The sequence below is a fragment of the Saccopteryx bilineata genome, chromosome 4, assembly GCF_036850765.1.
Source record: "Saccopteryx bilineata isolate mSacBil1 chromosome 4, mSacBil1_pri_phased_curated, whole genome shotgun sequence".
NCBI classification, from domain to species: domain Eukaryota; kingdom Metazoa; phylum Chordata; class Mammalia; order Chiroptera; family Emballonuridae; genus Saccopteryx; species Saccopteryx bilineata.
In genome coordinates, this window is record NC_089493.1 from 291,849,755 (window position 1) to 291,875,437 (window position 25,683).

The 25,683-nt window shown below is 51.7% G+C and overlaps 3 protein-coding genes across 6 annotated transcripts; 2 read left to right on the top strand and 1 right to left on the bottom strand.

Annotated features, from left to right (window-relative positions):
• The first annotated feature begins 2,428 nt into the window (after nucleotides 1–2,428).
• MYL11 (myosin light chain 11) lies at nucleotides 2,429–4,737 on the top strand. The gene is made up of 7 exons (XM_066275670.1): nucleotides 2,429–2,553; nucleotides 3,196–3,291; nucleotides 3,536–3,611; nucleotides 3,815–3,919; nucleotides 4,024–4,102; nucleotides 4,397–4,445; nucleotides 4,539–4,737. Exons 1-7 carry the CDS (start codon nucleotides 2,551–2,553, stop codon nucleotides 4,641–4,643), a joined length of 513 nt encoding a protein of 170 aa, XP_066131767.1. The 5' UTR covers nucleotides 2,429–2,550; the 3' UTR covers nucleotides 4,644–4,737.
• Nucleotides 4,738–4,896: 159 nt separating this feature from the next.
• On the bottom strand, nucleotides 4,897–8,812 carry SEPTIN1 (septin 1). The gene is made up of 11 exons (XM_066278437.1): nucleotides 8,778–8,812; nucleotides 8,513–8,603; nucleotides 8,334–8,420; nucleotides 7,733–7,856; nucleotides 7,280–7,414; nucleotides 7,069–7,186; nucleotides 6,342–6,443; nucleotides 6,131–6,230; nucleotides 5,698–5,863; nucleotides 5,374–5,464; nucleotides 4,897–5,268 (listed from the first exon to the last, which is right to left on the bottom strand). Exons 1-11 carry the CDS (start codon nucleotides 8,778–8,780, stop codon nucleotides 5,182–5,184), a joined length of 1,104 nt encoding a protein of 367 aa, XP_066134534.1. The 5' UTR covers nucleotides 8,781–8,812; the 3' UTR covers nucleotides 4,897–5,181.
• Nucleotides 8,813–17,880: 9,068 nt separating this feature from the next.
• ZNF48 (zinc finger protein 48) lies at nucleotides 17,881–23,215 on the top strand. 4 transcript variants are annotated; one of them, XM_066275672.1, is made up of 3 exons: nucleotides 17,881–17,899; nucleotides 18,786–18,879; nucleotides 20,685–23,215. In XM_066275672.1, exons 2-3 carry the CDS (start codon nucleotides 18,801–18,803, stop codon nucleotides 22,466–22,468), a joined length of 1,863 nt encoding a protein of 620 aa, XP_066131769.1. In that variant the 5' UTR covers nucleotides 17,881–17,899; nucleotides 18,786–18,800; the 3' UTR covers nucleotides 22,469–23,215. The 4 variants fall into 4 exon arrangements, with proteins under 4 accessions (XP_066131769.1, XP_066131768.1, XP_066131770.1 ...); XM_066275671.1 differs by lacking the exon at nucleotides 17,881–17,899 and adding an exon at nucleotides 18,087–18,252; XM_066275673.1 differs by lacking the exon at nucleotides 17,881–17,899 and adding an exon at nucleotides 18,359–18,377.
• Nucleotides 23,216–25,683: the final 2,468 nt, after the last annotated feature.

A 25,683-nucleotide genomic window follows, 5' to 3' on the forward strand; every position in this document is an offset into this window, starting at 1 on the left:
ATCAATGTCACCCCCATTTAAATAAATAAATAAATAAAACAAAAGAATGATATACCAAAAGGTAGTTTATTATTTCATGCATTTAATACTTAAATAAGAACTATAAAAGTACACAAAACTGTTAAAAGAGCTTTAAAATATTAATGAAAAAATATTAAATAATACCTGAAAAAAACAATAAAACTGTTAAGATACTTCCATATTGCCTCTTGATTGGCGCCCTCACTAGCAATTTTTTCACTCATGGACGGAATGAACATGACTACAGGTGCTTAGAATATGCTGTTTCACAGATGAATGTTAAAAAAGAGTAAAGAATGTAATTTTGTGATTTCCACATTGGGCAGCTGCCCAGGCACCCACCTTAGAACCTGGATTATAAGTGCCATCTTAACAACCGGTTCACCAAACTCAACAAAGAGTTCGGTATCGGTTCTGCAGAACCGGTGCAAACCGGCTGGATCTCACCACTGTTTCTGAGCCCCTTCTCTCTCTGACCCTCATTACCCCTAGCCCCAGGGTTAGAAGGTCAAATTTCCATGTAGAGTCCCCATCTTGAAATTTCAGACGGAACTCCCCAGCTCCTTCTCGGTTTCTGCATTCTCTGGAGCTCCATGGAGCTCGCTTCAACAATACAGACACTGACATGGAAACTCCTCAGAACCAGACCCTGGGAACTCCCATTCGCTGACTGAGATATCACTCCTGATCATCTTCTCAACTTCCCCACTTTCCAGTTGATCCAATGCTCCTGAACACTCCCCCCATTTCTGTCATTAGAGTTCTCCTCCCCTCGCAGAACTCAGTAATAAATGGCCTCCTCCCTGGACCTGGACCCCCATAGTAACCGTATAAGGTGAGGCAGCTGTCAAATGAGGAAGGGAGGGGTCAGTTAAGGAGGCCAAAGGCAGCTGCTAACTGATAACAGGTGGCTGGGCCCCAGCGCCCAGAAAAGAAAATGTCTTAGAGGCACTGGCATGAGGCTGGAGGAGGAGGGGAGGAGGCACCTTGCTTAGAACACTGGGTCCTAGAGGGGCAGGAAGAGAGCACTTCAGTCACACAGCCAGCCACGCTGCTTCTTGCCCAGAAAGGAGAGAGAAGCCACTGACCAAGAGAAGGTGACCAGCTAGTTTCCATCCTGGACTCCCTTCCTCTGCGTTCTAATTTTCAAACCAGTATCCAACTCACCAGTATCTAGACTCACACTAGACCATGTCCTTCTCCTGTTTTAAACCTTTACAGGGCCCCCAAGGTCTCAGCTCCCAGCCTGGCATGGAAGGCCCTCCAGTGTTAGAAGGTTCCAGCCTCTTGCGTCCTTTGCTCATACTCCATCACAATGCTGGCAACCTAACCCTTCGGATCTTTCGCTTCTCCAGGCTTTGTCCATCCATGCCCTCTGCTTAGCACACACCCGCTCCTCCACATTCACCTCGCTCTCTCCCATTGGTCTTTGTAACGTGATCTTGATGCTCCTAGACAGGGCTGCTGTGCCCTCTACTTCCATGTCATTTTCTGTATTTATCCTGTCTCCAGGACTGGACTGCAAGTTCTACCACGGCAGGGCCTAAGTAATAATCATTATTTTATTTCACTAAACCATTTCCAAGTAATGTTCACATCCACAAGTTCTGAGGGATGAGAATTACATCCCATTTTATAGAAGGGAAAACCAAGACCCAGGGAGTTGAAGCACAAAGCCCTAGGCTGTCTAGTCTCTTCTTACCTATTGATTCCATGCTGTGCATCTTTTTTATATTTATTTTTATTGATTTTTAGAGAGAGGGGGAGGGAGAGAAGGAGAGAGAGACAGGAACATCAATCTGTTCCTGTATGTGCTCTGACCGGGGATCAAACCAGCAGCCTCTGCACTTCGAGGCAATGCTCTAACCAACCGAACTACCTGGCCATGGCTCTGCATCTTTCCTCACAAAACCCTCCCTCTCCTGGAGGAGGATGTAGAAGACCTTCCTGATCCTCTGGTTCCCCAGATGGCTCTCTTCCACCTTTAAACTCTGCCGCTACCCCCCACCCACCCAACGCACACATTCAACGTGACTGTGAACTCCAACTGAGGGGGTGTTGTGTTTGCCAAAGTGCACGCGGAAAGCACAGCACAGCACCTGGACTACTACAGGTGCTCAATAAATTTACCGGGTTTAAATGTGGGCCCACCCCACTCAGGGGTGCAGGGGCATGGTTCCTCTCTCTCTCTTTGAGCACTGTGCCCCAGCTTGGGCCCTCATTGAACTCTGGAACACATTCCAGCCCCCTTTTGAGAGAAAGAACATCCCTTCCTGCCCAATTCTACTAAGACTTGCATCCCAAGACTCCCTCCCTCCTCCCTCTCTCCTTGGACTCCAGCTGCTGCAGGCACTCCAAAAAGGAAAGGCCTTGAGCCAGGCTATTTTGGTATCTGGGGTGGGCAACTGCAGGGCTAAGGTTACCCTGGTATCTTAAGGGCTCCCTGGGGCAGGACTATATAACCCCAGAGGGACTGTTACGGACTGACTCTCTGCTACTGTCCAGCCTTGCCCCCAGGAGACTGAAGAAATGGTGAGAATCCCCCATCCCCTACCCAGATGCCTCAGACCTCAGGGCAGCCTCAACTTTTGAAAGACTGTAGCTGGTTTCCAGTCCATTAAGAGGAAGAAAGATGAATTCTCCTTTTCTTGGTATCACTAATGGGGAACATAGAGAATGATGGCCTAGAGAACCCAAACAAGGATAATCTACTCAGACACGTTGCTCACAGGAGCCCAGGTTCTCTCAGCATGTTCCGTACCTCCCTGCACGCCATCTCCCTAAAACCCTCTAAGACCAAGCAGGCAAAGATTCCCATTCCCATTTTATACATGATAAAGTAGAAGTTCATACAGAATGAATGAGTGGATCAGGGTCATACAGGAAGTCTGGGACTCAGAGGAGGCAGGCTCAGGGCAGAAGGAATGAAACATAGGGGAGGAAAGTTCCACTCGTTGGGTAGGATGAAGGGATGGGACTCAGGGTTACAGATAGGAACTTGCGGATACAGCTAAAGCAACCACCTCAGCAAAGAAGTCATGAAGAAGGGGAAGCCTAGGGCCAGATGAGTTGCTTCACAAGAACGGACTCAAAGAACCCTGAATCTAACCCACTGCCTCCAAAGAAGAGTAGGATCTGGTCCATTGATCTCTTCGCCCACCCCTTACCCCCCAGGCACCCAAGAAGGCCAAGAGAAGGGCAGCAGCAGAGGGTGGAAGCTCCAATGTCTTCTCAATGTTTGACCAGACTCAGATCCAGGAGTTCAAGGAGGTGAGTTAGGGAAAGGGGATACTGAAGGCTGACCAAAGGCACCCCCTGCTGCCCTTCCCCACCCCCACCCCGGAATGTGCACCTGTTTTAGTGGGAGGGGAAGGGTTTAGAATTCCTTGCTCCCTTCCCTTCTTGGCATGTAAGAGGACAGCTGGCTGGGGGCCAGCATCTGATCTGCCTGGAGTAAGGATGCGAAAGCCTGGTCACGGGAGGCCTCACCCCTCCCTGCCCCTGCCCTCCCCAGGCCTTCACAGTGATTGACCAGAACCGTGATGGCATTATTGACAAGGAAGACCTGCGGGACACCTTCGCAGCCATGGGTGAGGCCCCTACCTCACCAGTCAAGATCCAGGGCTACAGAGTGCTGGGAATTCAGCAGCCTTGAGGGCCAGCCCTGCTGGCTCCACCGTGGGGCTCAGTCTACCCAGATGGAAAACGGGTGGGATAATCTGAATTTATGAGAAGCATCTCCCTCTGGCCCCAGGACCCCACTCCAGCCAATGCTTCCCTCCCCCCACTCCAGGGCGCCTCAATGTAAAGAATGAGGAACTCGATGCCATGATGAAGGAAGCCAGTGGTCCCATCAACTTCACCGTCTTCCTGACCATGTTTGGGGAGAAGCTCAAAGGTGAATGAAGTGTCCTGGGTCCGAGCTCCCAGCTGCCCCTTCCCAGATCTTTCAGGAACAGACCCTCCAGGGGTCCTTCAGCTTCCTGTGCCCTCTGACCCCAGGTGCTGATCCTGAGGACGTGATCACTGGAGCCTTCAAGGTCCTGGACCCTGAGGGGAAGGGTTCTATCAAGAAGCAGTTGTAAGTGACCCCCTCCAGCTGCTCAGCCACAGAAAACCTCCATAACTTCCTACCAAGGGTTAGGCGCCACCAGGGAGAAGGGAGAAATGCGAACTATGGATTAGGATTAAACGTTCACAGCACACACGGGAGAAGGGCAAAACCAGGAAGCCTTTTGTGTTTGGGAGATCACTGGAGGGATCTAAAGTGAGCCCGGTTTTCAAGGCGAGACTGGGAATAGCAACTTAGATGAGATTGGAGTGCAAAGAATTTACAAGGCCCAATCTCAACTCCCCCCACGTCACCTCTTTCCAGCTTGGAGGAGCTACTTACCACCCAGTGTGACCGCTTCACCCCGGAGGAGGTGAGTGGGGGGAGGGGCCTGGGAGAAGCAGAGGGATGGAGTGAGAGAGCCTAAGGAATCAGTAGGAGACGCAGGCTCGCAATCTTTCCCCAGATCAAGAACATGTGGGCTGCCTTCCCACCCGACGTGGGTGGCAACGTAGACTACAAGAACATCTGCTATGTCATCACGCATGGCGACGCCAAGGACCAGGAGTAGAGGACCCTTTTTAGGCCTCCGCTAGCCAATGCCTTTCTGCCAGTCCGATCCCTACCCTGAGTCCTAATAAAATTTAACTGGTCTTTGTTTCTTATCCACGGTGCCACCAGTGCGTTATTGTGAGGGACTCAGATGGGGGCCTGGCACAAAGTGAATGCCCAGTGAATGAATGAAGGCCTGGGTGGGGCGGCTCCACTCACTACAGCCTGTGCTGATTCCCACTGTGAAAGAGCAGACGGGAGGCCTCAGGAAACTTAGGTTTTATAGTAGACGCCGGTCGGGTGTAGAGGGGCGGGGATGGGGTGGTCGCGGCTAGGCTGGAAGCTCAGGCTGGGGAGGCGGTGGAGGGCGGGGCGGAGGCGGAGTCAGGGCGGGGACAAAGGACACACTGCTACCTCTGGGATTGGGAGAACTTTAGCCCGAGAACCCAGTGCGAGGGCGGGCTCCAGGGTTAGGCACTGGGCAGCCTGGGGCTCGGGGATTGGACAAGAGACGGACCGAAGGCGGATCCAGTTGAAGCAGTACCCGGGCGGGACCCTCAGAGAGCGTCCGACTGCTCGCCCTGAACTTGGCTCTGCTGCATCTGGGCCTGCATCTTCTCCAGCATCTCTTGCATGCGACGCAGCTGTGCGGGGCAAGATTCAGGGGATGGGGCCGGGCGAGGCCAGAGAGGGACTTCTTTGGAGAGGACTGGGGACTTTGGTCGGTGGGGAGGCAGGTGCTTGCTCACCTCTTCGTCTTTCTCGCGGATCAACTTCTCCGTCTCAGCCAGAGGCAGCATGGGCAGCGGGATCTCTGTGGTGCTTCGGCGGGAAAGCTTACTAGTGGGCGAGGAAAGGGCGCAGGGATCACAGTGGGACCCGTGATTGTGTGGGCGAGGCCGACCTGGACCGAGCTTGGGCTCTAGGAGGTGAGCCCTAGTCCTTGAGGTTAGGGCCGTAAGCAAAGTGGGTGGGGAAAGACTTCGGGAGAGAGGTCTGGACGGTGAAGGAAGAGTCATAGATGTCGCGAGGGCAAGACCTCGGAAGTACCCGGGAGTCAACCTGGCTCTCACCTACGGCTGGCTCGATCACGCGCCCCAGGCCGCGTCAGGTTCTGTAGGCAGCGAGCCCGGTAGCCCTCGTAGAGCAGATCGTGCGTCACCTCCTTCAGGTCCTGCAGATGTGTCTGCACCAGCATCCGTCTCAGGTTCAGGAAATCGCAGTGATGTGGGTTCTCCACTGGGAGACGGACAGCGTGCGTCAGGGAGCTTCCGGTCCAGTCCCACCCGCTGGGTTGGGTGTTCCCGCAGTCCGTGCCCCCCACCCCACCCCACCCCCCACCCCCGTTCTAGGGTTAAGGTCTGCGGTCTGCAGCTCATGGACCGCTCATTTTACTGCTAGGACCTCCAGGACCAGAGCATGCCCCATCTTCACACGTTAGGTGCGACTGACTTGGAGGCGGCCTGGGCTCCCTGCTGACCTCAGTGCGTGCCTGGCCTTACTCACCCTCCACGGTACCCCAGGTGTAGCGGCGTCCCCTCACTGGGCGGGTCCCGCCGTCCCGCACTACCTCGCATGAACCGACAACTGCGAAAGGGATGCTTTCCTAGGGGGCAGGAGTCAGGGATCGCCACTGGGCCTCCAGAGCAGAAACCTCCTTCTCAGCCTCCGCCCCCACCTCCTCTGCTTTCTGTCCCTTCCTCCCTGGCCTCTGCACCTTCATCTCTGCGTCCTGCCTCTTGAAGTCTTCATCCTCATCGGAGTCACAGTCAGGGAACTGGTAGATGTTGATCTCCTCCTTTTTCAGCTGGTCCCGGATCTGGGAGGAGGTACACGCACAGACAGTGAGGATCACAGAGGCCGCGAGCCACAGCCATGGCATGGTCATAAACAGATGCAGACACAGATACCAGGTGGTCAGAGATAGGAAGACAGGAAAGAGATCGTGAGACATGAATGTGCAGGATGACCAAAAACAAAATCTCAGAGGTCATGAGACAGAGACAGAGATAGTGAAAATTTGAGACAAAGGCACCCTAACAGTCAAGGCAGAAACCTGGAAAAATTCTAAGATGCAGATACCAAAATACCAGGAGAGAGAGAGACATGAGCAGAAATAGCAGGAGATGGCTCCAAAGACATTGGGGGATGGGGCTATCAGCATCCTGAGGCCAGAGGGCTATCAGGGCGCATCAGGTCTGTGTTCCTATCCTTGGACAGTCCTTAGCTAAGCATCCAGCCCAGGGATTCTATTCCGAGCCTCCAGAGATATGGCTCCTTCAGGCAGATTACTACCCACCTTCCTCAGAAACTTTTAATAGTCTAGTGTTACACATTGTGCTCCAAGACTTCCAACCCAAGATCAAAAAAGTTAAAGCTGAGTTCAGTTTGATCATGACTCTTGGCTTCATGTGGGGCCAAAGTCCAGAAGTCACCACACAAACCTTCTGCTTGAGGGCCTGGGTTTCCCTAGGCATCAGGGCATCTGCTTTGCCAATGACTGGGATGATGTTGACTTTCTCATGTACTGCTTGGAGGAAGGCCACATCTAGGGGCCGGAGCCTGCACCCAAGGATTGGTCAGGGCTTGGTCTCAGGGTACAGATACACCCCCAACCCTCCCCAAATGCCCCAACCCCCAGGGTGCCCCGCAGACCCCCGGCCAAAGGGTGAGATGAAGTAGAGGCAGCAGTGGACACGGGAATCCTGGATGTTCTTCCGGTTCAGGCCGCTCTCATCCCTAAGATACTGCTCGAACTGCTCCTCAATGAAGCGCACCACGGGCAGCCAGCTGAGGTGTGGGGAGGGGAAAGAGCATGTGGTCAGAGCCAGGGGCCACAAGGCAGGGAAGGGGGCAAGGCTTGCCAGGACTGCAGGGGTGGGAAGTAGTTCTTTGTCTCTAACCAAAGAAATCAGGAGACTGACAGGGTCATAAGTGAGATGTCAGGAAGCACAGGGCACTTTGGGCCACATGACCACCAGAAACACCCCCTACCTTTGGGTCAGGGTGTGGAGGAGGCCAAGGCAGATCACCCTGTAACTGACCCCTCAGTCTCCACAGAGTAGCCATACTGGGAGCATATCCCTCGTTCCTTCCCCCACTCCTCACCAGTCTGAGCAATCCACTGAGTCCCCAAAGCCAGGTGTGTCCACCAGGGTCAGCTTCACCTTAATACCCCCCTCCTCAATCTCCACACCCCGACGCTCAATAGTCAGCGTTTGCGTCAAGCGAGCTGTGGGGACACGGAGAGATCAGGGAACTGGGTAGGGGTCCGAGGCAGGACTAATATCCTTTCTTTTTTTTTTTTTTTTTTTTAAATTTTTTTTTTAAATTTTATTTATTCATTTTTAGAGAGGAGAGAGAGACAGAGAGGGAGAGAGAGGAGAGACAGAAGGGGGTAGGAGCTGGAGGCATCAACTCCCATATGTGCCTTGACCAGGCAAGCCCAGGGTTTCGAACTGGCGACCTCAGCATTTCCAGGTCGACGCTTTATCCACTGCGCCACCACAGGTCAGGCAATATCCTTTCTTAGTTGCACAGTTGCCCCCACCCATTCTTTTCCAGGAGAGTCAACAGTCTCAGAGATGAACAATGAGCTGCCTGAGTCCCCTAGAAAGTCATGGGAGATCCAGATGGGAAGGCAGAGGGTGTAGCCCGGGCAGCTAGGAGGGCGTGGAGCACCTGGAGAGGAGGAGGAGGAGAGTCTTACCACTGGCCTCAGGCAGTTGCCGATCCTCATAGAGGTTGGTGAGAAACAGGCTGTTGATGAGGGTGGATTTCCCCAGGCCTGACTCTCCTGTGGAAGGGACAGGCCCAGTTGATCAGGTGAGGGGACAGGCAGGATCTCTGGAGGCATCACCACCAGTCCGCTCTCCCAAACCCCCAGACCTGCCACCATGAGTGTGAAGTCAAACCCCTTCTTGATGGACTTGCGGTGCAGCTGGTTGGGGAGGGCTGCGAAACCAACATAGTCCTTGTCCTGTTGGTGGGAGGTAAACCGTAGGAGGCTGCTGGGAGCGGCAGACAGAGCCCCCATCGCAGCCTGGCCTCACGGGCTAGAAGTCAGCCTGTTGTGGGCTGACCTCGGCCTTGCAACCCTGGGGACTGGGGCAGGGATGCCTGGACTCCTGGGCATACGGACGGACAGACTCACCATGGCCCCGCTAGCTGGTGCTGCACCTGCTGTCTCTCCCCACTTCCTCTGGTGGGGCAGGAAGTTGAGTGCAGCACACAAGTGGGCGGGCCATGTAGGAAGCTGAGATGCTTTAACCGGCCCAGAGAGGTGGGGAAAGCCGAGACCAAGAACACCTGGGGTCCTCACCATCTAGATCCCTTTGCCTGTCTGTCATCTTGATGGGAAGTGTCAACCGCTCTGTTCTTTGTACATCTTTCTCCTACGCCCCACTGTCACCTCCATCACCCTGGTGGGAGGTGGGGTGTAGGCAGAGAGAAGGAAGCAGGTTGACAGAGGTGGTTTAAAAAAAAATCCTGTGTCTGAGTGGATCAAAACCCTTAAGAAGATTGGAGGTGAAAGGGGTCATCAATATTTCTTGCCAGCTTATACAATGATGATTTTTTTTTTTAATTTATTTATTCATTTTAGAGAGGAGAGAGAGAGAAGGGAGGAGGAGCTGGAAGCATCAACTCCCACATGTGCCTTGACCAGGCAAGCCCAGGGTTTCAAACCGGCGACCTCAGCATTTCCAGGTCGACGCTTGCTTTATCCACTGCGCCACCACAGGTCAGGCAATGATTATTTTTTTTAATGCAATGGATTCTTAAAAAGATGTTAGGTAAAAAATAAAAATAACATCAGGTCTTTGGACAACACAGCAGAAGAGAACTTCCTTAGATTCCTGGCGAAGGTGTTTTACTGCTTGAATCTCTTCCGGGGTCCCCAGTGACCTCAGAATGAAGTCACACTTCTGACCTGGCTGCCAAAGCCTTCCCCATCTGGTCTTGCCACCCCACTACACACTTGCTTTTGGCAAGTGCCCACATCCTTGACTCTGCCCATACTGGCCTTTTCCTTTTCTGTACCAGGTGAACTCTTACCCTTCAAGGGTATGACTCAAAGGGCTCTTCCTCCTCTGAAAACTTCCTCAAATACCCCAGGCAAAATCATTTTCCTTCCCAACGCCTTTAACAGGCCCCTCAAATGATCACATTTGCCCACCTAGATGTCTCTTCCTTCTACTCACAGCTGAGCTTTTTAAGGGCAGGGGCCATGTTTTTTCTAATTTCTATATCCCCGTGTCTTACACGGCCTGGCATAAAGAAGGTGCCAATAAATAATATACTAGATGAATTATACGTGGAAGAATGAGTAAATGAAGTCAGCTGGGGCCAAAGGCAGTGTAGAACATGTAAAAGGAGCCTTGCTTTGAAGTCTGAAAGAACTTCCACCTACTGTGTGACCTTAGGCAAATCATTTGGCCTCTCTGAACTCCATTTTTTGAAGATCTGAGAAAGAGAGAGAGAGACATCAATGGCCGTTTCACTCAGTTATTCCAGCCAGTTGTACACCTTTCTCCTAAGCTCCACTGTCACGTCCATCACCCTGGTGGCAGGTGGGGTGTAGGCAAAGAGAAAGAAACCGGTTGACAGAGATAGTTTAAAAGAAAAGGGTCCTATGTCTGAGTGGAGCAAAACCCGTAAGAAGATTGGAGGTGAACCTGACCAGGCAGTGGCGCAGTGGATAGAGTGTTGGACTGGGATGCAGAAGACCCAGGTTTAGAACCCGAGTTCACCAGCTATGAGCGCGGGTTCATTGGCCTTGACCAAGGCTCACCAGCTTGAGCCCAAGGTTGCTGTCTTGAGCAAGGGGTTACTCGGTCTGCAGTAGCTCCTGGTCAAGGCACATATGAGAAAGCAATCAATGAACAACTAAGGAGCCACATGAAGAATTGTTGCTTCTCATTTCTCTCCCTTCCGGTCTGTCTGTCCCTATCTATTCCTCTCTCTGACTCTCTCTCTGTCTCTGTCCAAAAAAAAAAAAAGAAGACTGGAAGTAGAAGGGGTCATCAATAGTTAAAGATTGCTGGTTCAATCCCCGGTCAGGGCATATACAGAAACACATAGATGTTTCTGTCTGTCTGTCTCTCCCTTCCTCTCTCTCTGAAATCAATAAATAAAAAAGTATTGCCTGACCTATGGTGGCGCAGTGGATAAAGCGTCGACCTGGAAATGCTGAGGTCGCCGGTTCGAAACCCTGGGCTTGCCTGGTCAAGGCACATATGGGAGTTGATGCTTCCAGCTCCTCCCCACCTTCTCTCTCTGTCTCTCTCTCCTCTCTCTCTCCCTCTCTGTCTCTCTGTCTCTCCCTTTCTCTCTCCTCTCTAAAATGAATAAATAAAAAATTTAAAAAAGTATTAAAAAAAAAAGAATTTGGATTTCTAATCTCCAGAACTGAGGAAATAAGTGTCTGTTTAAGATTCAGTCTGCATGGCCCTAGCTAGTCAGCTCAGCGGTAGAGCACCAGCCGGTGTGTGGATGTCCCAGGTTCAATTCCCAGTCAGGGCACACAGGAGATGCGACCATCTGCTTCTCCACCCTTTCCCCTCCTTTCTCTCTCTCTCTCTGTCGCTTCCACTGCCACAGCTCGATTGGTTTAAGTGCATTGCATGCGAGGAGCCTACACCTCAGATGCTAAAAATAGCTCTGTTGCCAGCATGACCCAAGATGGACAGAGTATCTGCCCCAGACGTGGGCTGCCGGGTGGATCCTGGTCAGGGTGCATACGGGAGTCTGTCTCTCTGCCTCCCCTCCTCTCACTTGGGAAAGAAGAAGAAAGGTTCAGTCTGTGGATTCGCACTGCAGCCTGAGCAGATGAATGCACCTCCCTTTCCCCTCTACACTCCAACCAGCTTAACGTGTAATATTTTGGTTTGTATAAATTTTGAAAAATGTGTAGTATACAGTACATGTTTATACAAATGGTTTTATATATATGAATATACATTTCTGTTAAACTTTTCTTCTTATTCATTAACTATTTCTTATTTTGAGAGAGAGATGGAGGGAGGGAGAGAGAATGAGAAGCATCAACTCATAGTTGCTTTCACTTCGGTTGTGCATTGACTGCTTCTCCTACCTGCCTTGACCAGGGATTTGGAGGGGGTCAAATCGAGCCAGTGTCCCCTTTCTTGGACTCAAGCCAGCAACCTTTGGGTTCAAGCTGGTGACCTCTGAGATCACTTGGAAGATCCCCAGTTCAAGCCAGCGACCGTTTGCTCAAGCTCAAGAGCCCCTCAAGCTGGCAACCTTGGGATTTCAAACCAAAGACCTCAGCGTTCTGGGTCAATGCTTTACCCACTGCTCCACCACTGGTCAGGCTCTGTTAATTTTTTCATTCAGCCCTATTTTTTAAGGTTTATCCATGTTGCCATGTGTATATCTTACCCTTTCTTCAACCTCATTTCTGGTACTGTTCCCTTCAGGTAACCTAGGGAAGAATCACCTTTCTAGGCCTTGTTGTCCGGTCTATCACATGGGATTGTAAACGCCTGCCACACTGAACTCACAGAAGTTGTGCAAACTTCATGTGATTATAGAGACATTAAGAACTGTGTTACACTGACCTGTGGTGGTGCAGTGGATAAAGCGTCGACCTGGAAATGCTGAGGTCGCCGGTTCGAAACCCTGGGCTTGCCTGGTCAAGGCACATATGGGAGTTGATGCTTCCAGCTCCTCCCCCCCTTCTCTCTCTGTCTCTCTCTCTCCCTTTCTCTCTCTCCTCTCTAAAAAAAAAAAAAAAAAAAAAAAAAAAGAACTGTGTTACAAGTGGTAGAGTGTCGGCCTGGCGTGCGGAAGTCCCGGGTTCGATTCCCAGCCAGGGCACACAGGAGAATCACCCATCTGCTTCTCCACCCCTCCCCCTCTCCTTCCTCTCTGTCTCTCTCTTCCCCTCCCGCAGCCAAGGCTCCATTGGAGCAAAGTTGGCCCGGGCGCTGAGAATGACTTCGTGGCCTCTGCCTCAGGCGCTAGAGTGGCTCTGGTTGCAACAGAGCAATGCCCTCGATGGGCAAAGTGTCGCCCCCTGGTGGGCGTGCCAGGTGGATCCGGTCGGGCGCATGCGGGAGTCTGTCTGACTGCCTCTCCGTTTCCAGCTTCAGAAAAAAAAAAAAAAGAACTGTGTTACAGCCTGACCAGACAGTGGCACAGTGGATAGAGCATCAGACTGGGATGCAGAGGATCCAGGTTCAAGACCCTGAGATTGCCAGCTTAAGCACAGGCTCATCTGGTTTGAGCAAAGCTCACCAGCTTGGACCCAAGGTCGCTGGCTCGAGCAAGGGGTTACTCAGTCTGCTGTAGCCCCCCCCCCATCAAGGCACATATGAGAAAGCAATCAATGAACAACTAAGGTGTCGCAACGAAAAACTGATGATTGATGCTTCTCATCTCTCTCTGTTCCTATCTGTCCCTGTCTATCCCTCTCTCTGACTCTCTCTTTGTCTCTGTAAAAAAAGAAAAAAAAAAGAACTGTGTTACATAGGTGGAATATAAAACTGAAACTCATGAACATCGGGGGAGGGGAGTAAAGAAGGACAAAGATATGGTGATGGAAAATGATTTGACTTTGCTTGATGGGCACACAACACAAGCAACAGTTCAAATGCTGTAGAGATGTTCACCTGAAACCTATGTACTCTTATTGATCAATGTCACCCTATTAATTTTTTTTTTTTTTTAGCAAGAAAGAGAGACGGAGACAGAGAGAGGGACAGATAGAGACAGAGTGACAGGAAGGGCGAAAGATGAGAAGCATCGATTCTTTGTTGCAGCACCTTAGTTGCTCATTGATTTCTTTCTCATATGTGCCTTGACGGGGGGGGGGGGGGGCTCCAGCAGAGCGAGTGACCCCTTGGCTCAAGCCAGCAACCTTAGGCTCAAGCCAGGAACCTTGAGCTTCAAGCCAGTGACCTTTGGGCTCAAGCCATTGACCTTTGGGCTCAAGCCAGCGACCATGGGGTCATGTCTATGATCCCATGCTCAAGCCAGTGCTCCTTTCTCAAGCTGGTGAGCCAGTGCTCAAGCCAGCAACCTCAGGGTTTTGAACCTGGGTCCTCTGCATCCCAGGCTGATGCTCTATCCACTGCGCCACTGCCTGTGAGGAAAATTTAATTTCTAAATAGTAATTTAAAAAATAGCTGTGTTAGCCATGGTTGGGTAGCTCAGTGTGTTAGAGCATCTTCACAATACACCAAAGTTGCAGGTTCAATTCCTAGTCAGGGCGTTACTAGAATCAACCAATGAATGTATCAGTAAGTAGAACAAACCCATATTTCTTTTTCCCTTTCTTCCTTCCTCTCTCTCTAAAATCAATAAAAAGGCCTGACCAGGCAGTGGTGCAGTGGGTAGAATGTCAGTCTGGGACACTGAGGACCCAAGTTCGAAATCCCAAGGTCACTAGCTTGAGCACCAGTTCATCTGGCTTGCGCATGGGATCATAGATATAACTTTATGGTCACTGGCTTGAACCCAAAGGTCGTGGGCTTGAGCAAGGTGTCACTGGCTTGGCTAAAGCCCCTGGTCAAGGCACATATGAGAAAGCAATCAATGAACAACTAAGGGACCACAATGAAGAATTGATGCTTCTCATCTTTCTGCTTTCCTGTCAGTCCCTCTGTCTCTCTCTGTCTCTGTCACAAAAAAATATATATAATTTTTTGCCCTGGCCGGTTGGCTCAGCGGTAGAGCCTAGCGTGCGGAGGACCCGGGTTCGATTCCCGGCCAGGGCACACAGGAGAAGCGCCCATTTGCTTCTCCACCCCTCCGCCACGCTTTCCTCTCTGTCTCTCTCTTCCCCTCCCGCAGCCAAGGCTCCATTGGAGCAAAGATGGCCCGGGCGCTGGGGATGGCTCTGTGGCCTCTGCCTCAGGCGCTAGAGTGGCTCTGGTCGCAACATGGCGACGCCCAGGATGGGCAGAGCATCGCCCCCTGGTGGGCAGAGCGTCGCCCCTGGTGGGCGTGCCGGGTGGATCCTGGTTGGGCGCATGTGGGAGTCTGTCTGACTGTCTCTCCCCGTTTCCAGCTTCAGAAAAATGAAAAATGAAAAAAAAAAATTATATATATATATATAATTTTTTAATAGATTTTAGAGAGAGGAGAAAAAGAGAGAAAGGTGGGGTGGGGGTGGGGGTGGGGGCAGGCAGGAATCATCAACTCATAGTTGCTTCTTGCATGTGCCTTGACCTGGCAAGCCCAGGGTTTCAAACTGGCAACTTTAGCATTCTAGGTCAATGTCTTATTCACTGCAACACCACAGGTCAGGCACAATATTCCATTTATATGATTTTTAATTCCAAAAAATCATCCTAGTCATTAACATGATAAGATCTGAGACTTGTTTAGAAAAAGGAAGTTCCCTCCTTGAGCTTTCTATGAGGCACTGCATGGTGGGTAGCAGTTTTTCCATTTAATAATCTTCTAGATTAGTTCTTTTTTTTTTTAAGGTTTTATTTATTCATTTTAGAGAAGGGGGAGGAGGGGAGGAGCAGGAAGCATCAACTCCCATATGTGCCTTGACTGGGCAAGCCCAGGGTTTCGAACTGGCAACCTCAGCGTTCCAGGTCGACGCTTTATCCACTGCGCCACCACAGGTCAGGCCTAGATAAGTTCTTTTTTTATCTTGCCCTGTCTTCATAGCTACCTACAGCCCCACCAGGCATTTCTGGAGGAGCTTCGTTCAATATCTTTAAACCTATGTTCAGGTTCAGACTTAATAGCTCCAGATTTTATCTTCTCAAAGTCAAAGCTAATTCTGCAAATGACTACGGCATGTGGACTGGTCAACTTTGGGTGGAAGGCTTCTCCAAGGGGGCTGCCTCTGTGATTTAGTACCCTGTTACCTGTTTGCTAGCACCGGTGCCTGGCACATGCCGGACTCCCAGGAAATGTTTGCGGCACAAATGAATAAACTTACCATGCTATCTTTAGCTTCTATTTTCCTATTATGTGAACTCATAACACAATAATATAGGACTATTCTCTATTTTTCTCTTTGAGGGTAGGTCTTAGTCATCTTTGGATTTCAAAGGTCTAGCACATAGATTTTCAGTTAGTATGGGGACCACTGTTCATTTCATCCGCTCTGTCTGGAGTTCTTCATTCAGGCCCCTTCATCCTGACTCTGGTCTTTGAAATCTTAGCTGTCTTTGAACTATCAGCTCAAAAGTGCCACATCTTCCTTGGTTACTCCAGCCAAATGAGCAATAGCTGATTTTTTGCAAAGTATTTTACACGTATTAATCCTCAACCATTCAAATTAGGTATTACTGTTTCCATTTTACAATTCAGGAAACAGAAGTAACTTCCCAAGGTCAAACAGTAGTAAATAATGTCAACATAAGAAATTTCAGCCTGACTAGGCGGTGGCGCAGTGGATAGAACATCGGACTGGGATGCAGAGGACCCGGGTTCGAGACCCTGAGGTCACCAGCTTGAGTGTGGGCTCATCTGGTTTGAGGAAAAGCCCACCAGCTTGAACCCAAGGTCTCTGGCTCCAGCAAGGGGTTACTCGGTCTGCTGAAGGCCCGCGGTCAAGGCAAGTATGAGAGAGCAATCAATGAACAACTAAGGTGTTGCAATGCACAATGAAAAACTAATGACTGATGCTTCTCATCTCTCTCCGTTCCTGTCTGTCCCTGTCTATCCCTCTCTCTGACTTACTCTCTGTCTCTGTAAAAAATAAACAAATAAATTAATTAAAAAAAAAAGAAATTTCAAAGCCTGTAAGAATTTTTTATTACTTTATTTGAGTCAAACTGTCAACAATTGCTGGGAAGCAAAGTCTCAATGAATTGAGAAAGTGCTCCAGAAAATGGCGGTTTCATCACTTATTTTATACATTAGACTCAAAAGGAAAGAGTTAAGGGAGTTACAGGAAATTGGTGATAGATTACAGACGAAGCAAAGAAGGGAAATCTCTGGGATTGGATATAAAGTAAAAACCTCCTTTTTAACTTTTTTTAATTTTTCTGCATGTGACAGAGACAGAGAGAGGGACAGATAGGGACAGACAGACAGGAAGGGAGAGAGATGAGAAGCATCAATTCCTCGTTGCGGCACCTTAGCTGTTCATTGATTGCTTTCTCATATGTGCCTTGACCAGGTTGACCACAGCAGACTGAGTAACCCCTTTCATAAGCCAGATGAGCTTGCGCTCAAGCTGGAGACCTCGGGGTTTCGAACCTGGCTCCTCTGTGTCCCAGTCTGACACTCTATCCACTTCGCCACGGTCTGGTCAGGCAAAGTAAAAATGTATATACTGAAACTTCTTTTACATAAGCAGGTATAAGATAGTCAATGGTTAATTAACATGATAATAACAATCACGAGGTTTGTTGGTTCTTGGTCTGGTGGGATGCCTGCCCTGAGTGGGGGTGGGGGTGGCACAGGAAAAATTACCTGCATGTTATCAGGTACATTATTATAGATGCAAAAGACGACAGGCTAGGTTAAGGTAAGCAGTGACGTTTGTAAGAGGCAAATACCTCCCTAGAACATAACTGCCCACCATGAACTGCTTTTAGTTAGAAAGTTTTAATTCCAGACCATCCTGTGTGGTTACTTTAGGTCTGAGTTTGCAAGGCCACCATGCAGGCCTCCCCTAAGCTTGTCAGATTCAGCATGTGGCTCGTTTTTCATCCACACAGCCCAAGGACAAATTTTACGTGTTCCATTTCTTTATCCCAAAATCTTGACTTAGCACTGAGTTGCCAGTAAATATGAATTAATATTCTGTTATCCCTCCCCATCACCAGATGGGCTGCAGAAACATCAAGGCACTCCTGCCCAAAGGCAAGCTGGCCCAAAGTACAGGTGTTGGGGATCATGTCCCTGGTCCTCTGGAACACAGCCCCAGCCAGAGCCCAACCAAACAGGGTTTAAAGTTTCCGTCTCTCCCGGCTTGGCCTTTGTAGGGTTGTGGACCTGTCCCTAAGTCTCCTCGTGGCCTCTTTCTGTCTCTGCCTGTTTGTCTTTGTCCTACTGTCTCTAGCCCAGTCTCCTGGCCTTTTCTTACAGCTCCTCTGACTCTGCTTCAACGACTTAATAATCTATCTCTTATCTGTTTCTACATCTCTGTCTCTGGCGGCTCCGGGTTTTGTTTTGTTTTTTTCTTGTCTGCCGCTGTCGCTCAGGTTCCCTCAGCCTTGCCTCTTCTCCGACTCAGTGCTGTCAGGTTACGACTTTGTGAACCTCTGGCTCAGGGTCCCCGTCGCCGGCCCCAGGTCTGGTTCCATCTGATCGCCTCTCCCGGAGACGTCCGTAGAGGTATCCGCCTCCGGCCGCGGTCTCGCCCACCGCCCTCTGCGGGACCAAGCCCAGCCCCCACCCCACCCCACCCCCCACCCACCCCGGACCTCGGCTTCCCCGACCGGCCGGCTTTGTTTCCTGCGTCTCGGAGCCCCGCCCCCGCCCCGTCTGCGGTCTCCGCCGCCCTTTGTCTGCCTGGGTCTTCCCCCCACCCCTTTCCCTGGGTCCGTCTTCAGATCTCTTTGTCTCTCCGGGACCGGGTGGCTGGCGTTGTCAGGCGACCCCGCAGGTCGGCGCGGGTGGCCCGACACGGCGACAATTAGGAAGAGTCTTCGGCCCTCGTCACCCAGCTCCGGCCCAGGAGGCACACGGTTAATACCACCGAGTTGGGGCCACCGTCCTGGTCTCAGAGCGGCCCCCTCCGCGGCCAGCGGCCGCCCGCCGGCCACCGAGCTCGGGCGGACGGGGCGGCCCCGCAGGCGCGCGGCTCCTCCAGGTCCTAGAGCGGCTCGGTGCGGCCCAGCTCTTCCGCTTCCCGTCCCCGCCCACGGCGGCCGCCCCGGGACGCCTGGGCCAGAGCCCCCTCCTCTCTGGGCGCGGAGCCCCCCTCCCGGAGCCGTCGGGGGCTCGGACAACCGAGCCCCGCCAAGGAGCCCCGGAGAGCATCGCGGGGCCGGGCCGGGGGCGGCCGGGAGGTGCGGGCGGCTGTGTGCCGGAAGGAGCAGCAGGTGCAGGGGCGGCGCGGGCGCGGGGCAGAGGGGGGAGCGGCGGCACCGGGAGCCGCGCCCTCCGCCTCGGACCCAGATGCTGCCCGGTGCCCGCACCGGCCCGCAGAAGCGGCGGCAGGGCGCGGGCCGCACAGGGCTGCGTGACCGTGGGGTTGTGTGTCTGTCTCCTTGCTCAGGGCGGCGTGCGGGCGATGGAGCGCGCGGTGGAGCCCTGGGGTCCGGATCTCCGCGGCCGGGAGGAGAGGGAGCCGCTGAGAGGCTCCCGAACAGGTGAGGGCCGCGGCGCCGCGCCGCCATGGGCAGGTGATTAGCCTAGTGAGAACTGCGACACACGGCTCCGCCTGGCCACGACCCATAGAAATCGGCACTGAACTGTGCCTACAGGGTGAGAGGAAGGGGCGCAAAAACCGAGGGGTGAGTCGGTGTTTCCTGCACCTACTGTGCGCCAGGCCAGGAGGGGAATCGTCTCAAGGACTCGCCCCTCCCCGTCCTCCCTGCTTTGCTTCTGCCCTACTTCGGGCTTTGGGTGTCATTCTGCCTCACTAGGCGGTTGCAAGAGCGTCGGCTCAGCCCTCTTCTCTCCACTGGTGCACCATGCAGCCACACTGACCTAAGTCTAGATCTAATCCAGTGTCCCTTCTCTAAAACCTTCCTGGCTCCCTTCTGCCTGCTAATTAAGAGCCTTAGCCGAGTGTTCAGTACAGCCCCCTAGTCCCAGCATCCCTTTCCAGCTTTAACCGTGAGCCCTCTCCATGGTTTACTTTTTTCTTGCTGTGAAAGGCAATTCCTATTTCCTTATTTCTTCTCTCTCTCTATGGTGACAGCACAGTTATTCTGAGCCCACAAGTATAATTATTTTGCTTTACCTTATCCTACCAACCCTAAGAACCTTGAGGGGTAGGTGTGTGTCTGGGATCTCTCTGGTAAACACAGTGACTGAAAAGTAATAAATTACAGAATGGACTATTATAAAAAGATATAATTATAATTAAAATAGCAAATACCAAGTTTTTCCAATAGAGATAATATAGTGTAGTAGTTAACACAGGCTTAGGGATCAGACAGACCTGAGTTAGAAACTTGGTTTTACTACTTTCTAACCTTTATAACCTTGAGCAAGTGACTTAAATTCTCTGAGTTTCCAACTGAGAATAGTAATAGTGTTACCTCACAGGATTATTTGCAAGTGTTCACTGATGCTTAGTTGAGTGATTGGCATATGTAAGGGCATGGTAAAAGGCAATTACTATTTTTTTAATTTATTGATTTTTAGGGAAAGAGAGAGAAACATCAGTTTGCTCTTCCATCCATTTATGCACTCATTGGCTGATTATTTATTTATTTACTTATTTATTTATTTTACGTGAGGGAGGGACAGAGACAGACAGTGAGAGAGATGATGGGACGCATCAATTTGTAGTTGCGTCACATTAGTTGTTCATTGATTGCCTCTCATACATGCCTTGATGGAGGTGGAGGGACTCAAGCTGAGCCAGTGACCCTTTGCTCAAAACCAGTGACCTTTTGGCTTAAGCCAGCGACCATGGAATCATGTCAATAATGCTATCCTCAAGCTGGTGACCTCAGGGTTTCAAACCCGGGATGTCAGCATCCTAGGTTGATGCTGGTCAGGCCGTTGGTTGATTCTTGTATATAACCCCAGCGGGGATTGAGCCCACAACCTTGGTGTATGGGATTGATGCTCCAACCAATTGAGCTATGCAGCCCGAGCCAGGAAATTACTATTACTATTTTGAAGTTTTATTTATTGATTTTTAGAGAAAGGAAGGGGGAGAGAGACAGAAACATTGATCTGTTTCTGTATGTGCCCTGACCTGGGGTTGATCCAGGAGTCATTGCATACCAGGGTGATGCTCCAACCAACCGAGCTATCTGGCCAGGGTGGAAATCACTATTGTTAATGAGAGGCACAGACAATAGTAAGTTCTTTAGAAGTTCAGAGGAGAGAGAGGTTCTTGTGACCACAGATTGTCAAGGAAGCCTTTCTGAGGAGGTTGCAATGGAGGACCAGCTGAGCCAAAGGGCAGGACTGCATTTCCTTTTTCTTTCCCCAGGTCTAGGGGGTGAAGATGTGGAGATGGCTCAGATGGATGAGTTTGAACATACCCCACAGGAGGATGACTTGGGGTTCAAGGAAGAGGAAGATTTGGCCTCAGGTCATGAAGTAGGAAATGCCTCTCTCAAACCCGAAGGCATCCAGACCTGGGATGACTTGTGGGTCCAGAGAGAGGGACCTGGAAAATCTCAGGCTCGAGATCGAGGGCCGCGGCTATTGGGAGAACCGCGCTGGGGCCAGGCTAGCGATCGGGCGGCTGTGTGTGGTGAGTGTGGCAAGAGCTTTCGGCAGATGTCAGACCTGGTGAAACACCAGCGGACACACACCGGGGAGAAGCCCTACAAGTGCGGTGTCTGCGGCAAGGGCTTTGGGGACAGCTCTGCCCGGATCAAGCACCAGAGAACTCATAGTGGCGAAAAACCCTACAGAGCCCGACCTCCGGCCCAGGGTCCCCCCAAGATTCCTCGGTCCAGGATCCCTGCTGGTGAGCGCCCCACTATCTGCGGTGAGTGTGGCAAGAGCTTCCGGCAAAGTTCCGACTTGGTGAAACACCAGCGGACACACACAGGTGAGAAGCCCTACAAGTGTGGCATCTGTGGCAAGGGTTTTGGGGACAGCTCTGCCCGCATAAAGCACCAGCGGACACACCGCGGGGAGCAGGCCCCCCGGCCCGTGGTGCCACGGCAGCCGCCCTCTCGAGCTGCCCCGGCAGCTGCACAGGGACCCAAGGCCCAGGACAAGCCGTACATCTGCACCGACTGTGGTAAAAGGTTTGTGCTCAGCTGCAGCCTTCTGAGCCACCAGCGCAGTCACCTGGGGCCCAAACCTTTTGGCTGCGATGTGTGTGGAAAGGAATTCGCTAGGGGCTCAGATCTGGTGAAGCACCTTCGAGTTCACACGGGAGAGAAGCCCTACCTCTGCCCTGAGTGTGGCAAGGGCTTCGCCGACAGCTCGGCCCGGGTCAAACACCTGCGCACACACAGCGGCGAGAGGCCTCACGCCTGCCCGGAGTGTGACTGTACCTTCAGCCTCGGCTCCACCCTTCTGCGCCACCGCCTGACCCACATGGAGCCCCAGGACTTCGGTCTCCCGGGCTACCCCCTGGCTCCACTGACCCCCAGCCCACCCCCACCTCCTCTTGGCACCAGCCCCCCGCTGACACCTCGAAGCCCCGCACACTCCGGTGATGGGCCCTTTGGCCTGCCTGGTTTGGAGCTGGAGCCGGGAGGCCCACAGGCTGGGGAACCACCCCCACCGTTAGCGGGCGACAAGCCCCACAAGTGCCCTGAGTGTGGCAAGGGCTTCCGCCGTAGCTCGGACCTGGTTAAACACCATCGTGTGCACACAGGGGAAAAGCCCTACCTCTGCCCTGAATGTGGCAAGGGTTTTGCTGACAGCTCAGCGCGGGTCAAACACCTCCGCACCCACCGAGGTGAACAAGCCCGGCCACCTCCACCATCCACTCTCCTGAGGCCGCATAATCCCCCGGGCCCAGTACCCATGGCCCCTCGACCCCGAGTCCGGGCGCAGCCATCTGGACTCAGCCAGCCCCATGTGTGTGGCTTCTGTGGGAAGGAGTTCCCCCGGAGCTCAGATCTGGTCAAACACAGGCGCACGCACACTGGGGAGAAGCCGTACAAGTGTGCAGAGTGTGGCAAGGGTTTCAGTGACAGCTCTGCTCGCATCAAGCACCAGCGGGGGCACCTGGTCCTGAGGCCCTTGGGGACGGGGGACGGTCTGGCAAGGTCCCTCAAGGAGGAGCCACCAGCAGGACTGGAATGATTGGGTACAGGCAGGGTGGAGGCCCAGAAGACCGAAGGGATGATACCTTGCCTAAGCAGAAAAGAAAGGGCCTGGAGGTGGTGGGAGGGAGAAGGAAAGAAAGGGGGAGGGTAAGAAACGGGAGAAAGGAGCGGGTGGAGAGTGGAGACAATGACCTTGAAGCTAAAGAAGCCGTGTCAGCTTGGCTTAGTCAGGATTGTGCCAGTGTGGTCTGTACCCCAGCTTCTAGAACACAGCCTAGTAGACAGGCACTCGAGTACTTGTTGAATTAATAAACTGGTCTTGGCCTGAGGCCCCTTAAAAAACCCAAACTTCCCCTGCCTCTCAACCTTGCCTGGAAGACCAGCACCCTGAATCAAGGTTTGTCTAACTGATAGGAGCTGTAACACAGAGACTTGGAGTTTAGAGTGACAGAAGTAAGCTGGAGCAACTTGATTATCATGAATTGCTGTATGTCAGGCAGTGCCTAGCCTTAGGCCACTGGACACAGTGTAGCCAGGAAGGGCACTCGGACAGCCCAGAGCTACCAGCCCTGGAGGACCCCAAGCCACTCTGACACCCGGACACTGCAGACTAGACCAGAGACAGCAGAAGGAGCACTACATGCCAAAGGCCAGGTTCTGGTGGACATCAACAGATACAAAGTGGCTGGGAGAGCAGGACGGGTGAGGAGAAGCCAGGAACCTCCAAGGTCAGCTGCATTTCCATGTGTCTTCTTGCCAATAAACTACTTGTGTGAGGCTTGGATTTGTGTGTGTGATGGGTGAAAAGGGTTTTGAAGGGTAACCACAAGCAAAATCCCCAGGCCCTGTGTAAACTTGTATGGGTCTCTTGATGTCTGTGCCTCCTGAAGAATTGAGTCACCCTTTATCTAGCTTTGACTTCTGGTTAAGCAGACCATATCTGTCAACATGTCCCAGATACGAGTTCTTTTTTAAAGATTTTATTTTAAAAGTTTTTTTTTTTTTAATTGATTTTATAGAGAGAAGGCATGGGGAACAAGAAGTATCAACTCATAGTTGCTTCACTTCAGCTGTTCATTGATGGATGGCTTGTGGTATGTGCCTTGACCTGGCAAGCCCAGGGCTTCCATCAGCAACCTCAGCGTTTGAGGTCGGTGTTCTGTCCACTATGCAACCACAGGCCGGGCCAGACCTGAGTTCTCGAAGCCTATAGGCATCACCCCTTCCACTCCATTCAGCGTGACCAAATCAAGAGGCCATGGGGTAGGGGTGATTAGTGAGTGCTGTGGCTATGGCGACAAGTAGGGGAGGAGTTGTGACCTGCAGCTCTGGTACAGGCAGGGGAAGGTGGGGATACTGTTGCTCTGCCTACTGGGAAACGCCACCTCCCTTAGATCCTTTCCTTTCTTGTCAAGAAACGCCATTTGGCCGCACATCGCAAGGGGAATCCCTTTAACTCCTGGAAAAGGTATCCATATTTCCCAGCGACCATGCTTCATTAGGAGCAGGACTCCAGTTCCTAGCTTTATCCAGGGAGGATGCCAATAGGGAAGAAGCCGTCAGAGGAACTGACCAGAGACAAGAAAGACTAGGGCGGTTCACCCATCTTAGAAATGAAGTATAGATCTGGCCCTGGCAGGTTGGATCAGTGGTAGAGTGTCCGCCTGGCATGTGGAAGTCCTGGGTTCGATTTCCAGCCAGGGCACACAGGAGAAGAGCCCATCTGCTTCTCCCCCTCCTCCCCCCTCTCCTTTCTCTCTCTCTCTTCCCCTCCTGTAGCCAAGGTTCCACTGGAGCAAAGTTGGCCGGGCACTGAGGACAGCTCCACAGCCTCCACCTCAGGTGCTAGAATGGCTTTGGTTGCAATGGAGCAACGCCCCATATGGGCAGAGCATCGCCCCCTGGTGAGCATGCCAGATGGATCCCTGTAGGGCACATGCGGGAGTCTGACCGCCTCCCTGCTTCTAATTTTGAAAAAAAAAAAAGTATAGCACTGCAACTTTGCTGGTTGGGCATCTCAGTGGTAATGGGACCTAGATAAAAGCTCTCAGGAGATCTTAACACTGAACTGGTGTACCTAAAAACCAATAAAACTTGTTGCGGCCTGACCTGTGGTGGCGCAGTGGATAAAGCGTCGACCTGGAAATGCTGAGGTCGCTGGTTCGAAACCCTGGGCTTGCCTGGTCAAGGCACATATGAGAGTTGATGCTTCCTGCTCCTCCCCCCTTCTCTCTCTCTCTTCTTTCTAAAATGAATAAAAAATATATATAAAAAAAAGAAAAAGGTTTAAAAAAAAAACAAAAACTTGTTGCGGTACAGTTCCTCCTGGATCTCCCCCCCGCCCCAAGCTGCCAAGTTGTTATACACACTTGAAACCCTCGACTTTTGCATTCAGACCTGGATTTTGGAGGCATTGACACAAATATCCATAGGCCTAAATGGAGGCCTTGTGGGGCTTTTGGAAGGTCCTCCCAGCTGGCTGGCCCTGTCTCCCTTTCTTAACAGATAAGCCTTGAAGCCGACCTACCGTGAACTTTGTAAAGTTACATCTGACCACGTCTCTCCCCAATTAAAACCCTGCCGTATCTTCGTATCTTCGTATCTTCGCCTGTCTGTGAAACAGAAGTCCTTCGTTAGTATTCAAAACTTCCATTTGTGTGGTTCCAACCCTGTGCCTCTAAAATATTTCCTTTAGTCGAGTGCTTCCCGCCCCACACACACACACACACACACACACACACACACACTACCCGATTAACATCTCCAGTCAAAACACATGGGGCACTACGTCCTCCCAGAAACCTGCCTAGAAAACCTCCATCCTGGGTTAGAAATCTTCATCTGAACACTTAACACATTGAGAGCTGCTTCTTTCTCCCCCTCCTCCTCCCCCTCCTCTTCCTCCTCCTCCCTTTCTTCTTCAGTGATTCCATTTACTGATTTTACAGGGAGAGAAGGGGGCAGGGTACAAGAAGTAGTTGCTGGTTGCTTGTCCTAAGTGCCTTGACCCGGCAAGCTAGGGTTTCCAACCCGTGATCTCAGCGTTCCAGGTCAGCGCTCTAACCACTGTGCAACCACAGGCCAGGCATTGAGAGCTTCTTGAGGATATTCACTCAACAGCATTACCTAGTGTGTGCTAGTTACTGGGGACAAGAGTGGCAGACAAAGCTTCTACCCTCGGCCTCTGTGTATAAGATTGACACTTAACCAATCATTTCAAGTGTGCTAAGGACTACGCAGGAAGCATACACG

What these genes read in the sequence shown, in the direction of transcription:
- MYL11 (XM_066275670.1), top strand. An exon ending in AGATCCAGGAGTTCAAGGAG is followed by an intron (nt 3,292 to 3,535) that starts GTGAGTTAGGGA and finishes TGCCCTCCCCAG; the next exon opens with GCCTTCACAGTGATTGACCA. An exon ending in GGTTCTATCAAGAAGCAGTT is followed by an intron (nt 4,103 to 4,396) that starts GTAAGTGACCCC and finishes ACCTCTTTCCAG; the next exon opens with CTTGGAGGAGCTACTTACCA.
- ZNF48 (XM_066275672.1), top strand. Translation starts at nt 18,801, where the DNA reads ATGGAGCGCGCGGTGGAGCCCTGGGGTCCGGATCTCCGCGGCCGGGAG. An exon ending in GCTGAGAGGCTCCCGAACAG is followed by an intron (nt 18,880 to 20,684) that starts GTGAGGGCCGCG and finishes TTCTTTCCCCAG; the next exon opens with GTCTAGGGGGTGAAGATGTG.
- SEPTIN1 (XM_066278437.1), bottom strand. An exon ending in GCAACTGCCTGAGGCCAGTG is followed by an intron (nt 7,857 to 8,333) that starts GTAAGACTCTCC and finishes GTGTCCCCACAG; the next exon opens with CTCGCTTGACGCAAACGCTG. An exon ending in CCCAGGCCCTCAAGCAGAAG is followed by an intron (nt 6,444 to 7,068) that starts GTTTGTGTGGTG and finishes ACCTCCTCCCAG; the next exon opens with ATCCGGGACCAGCTGAAAAA.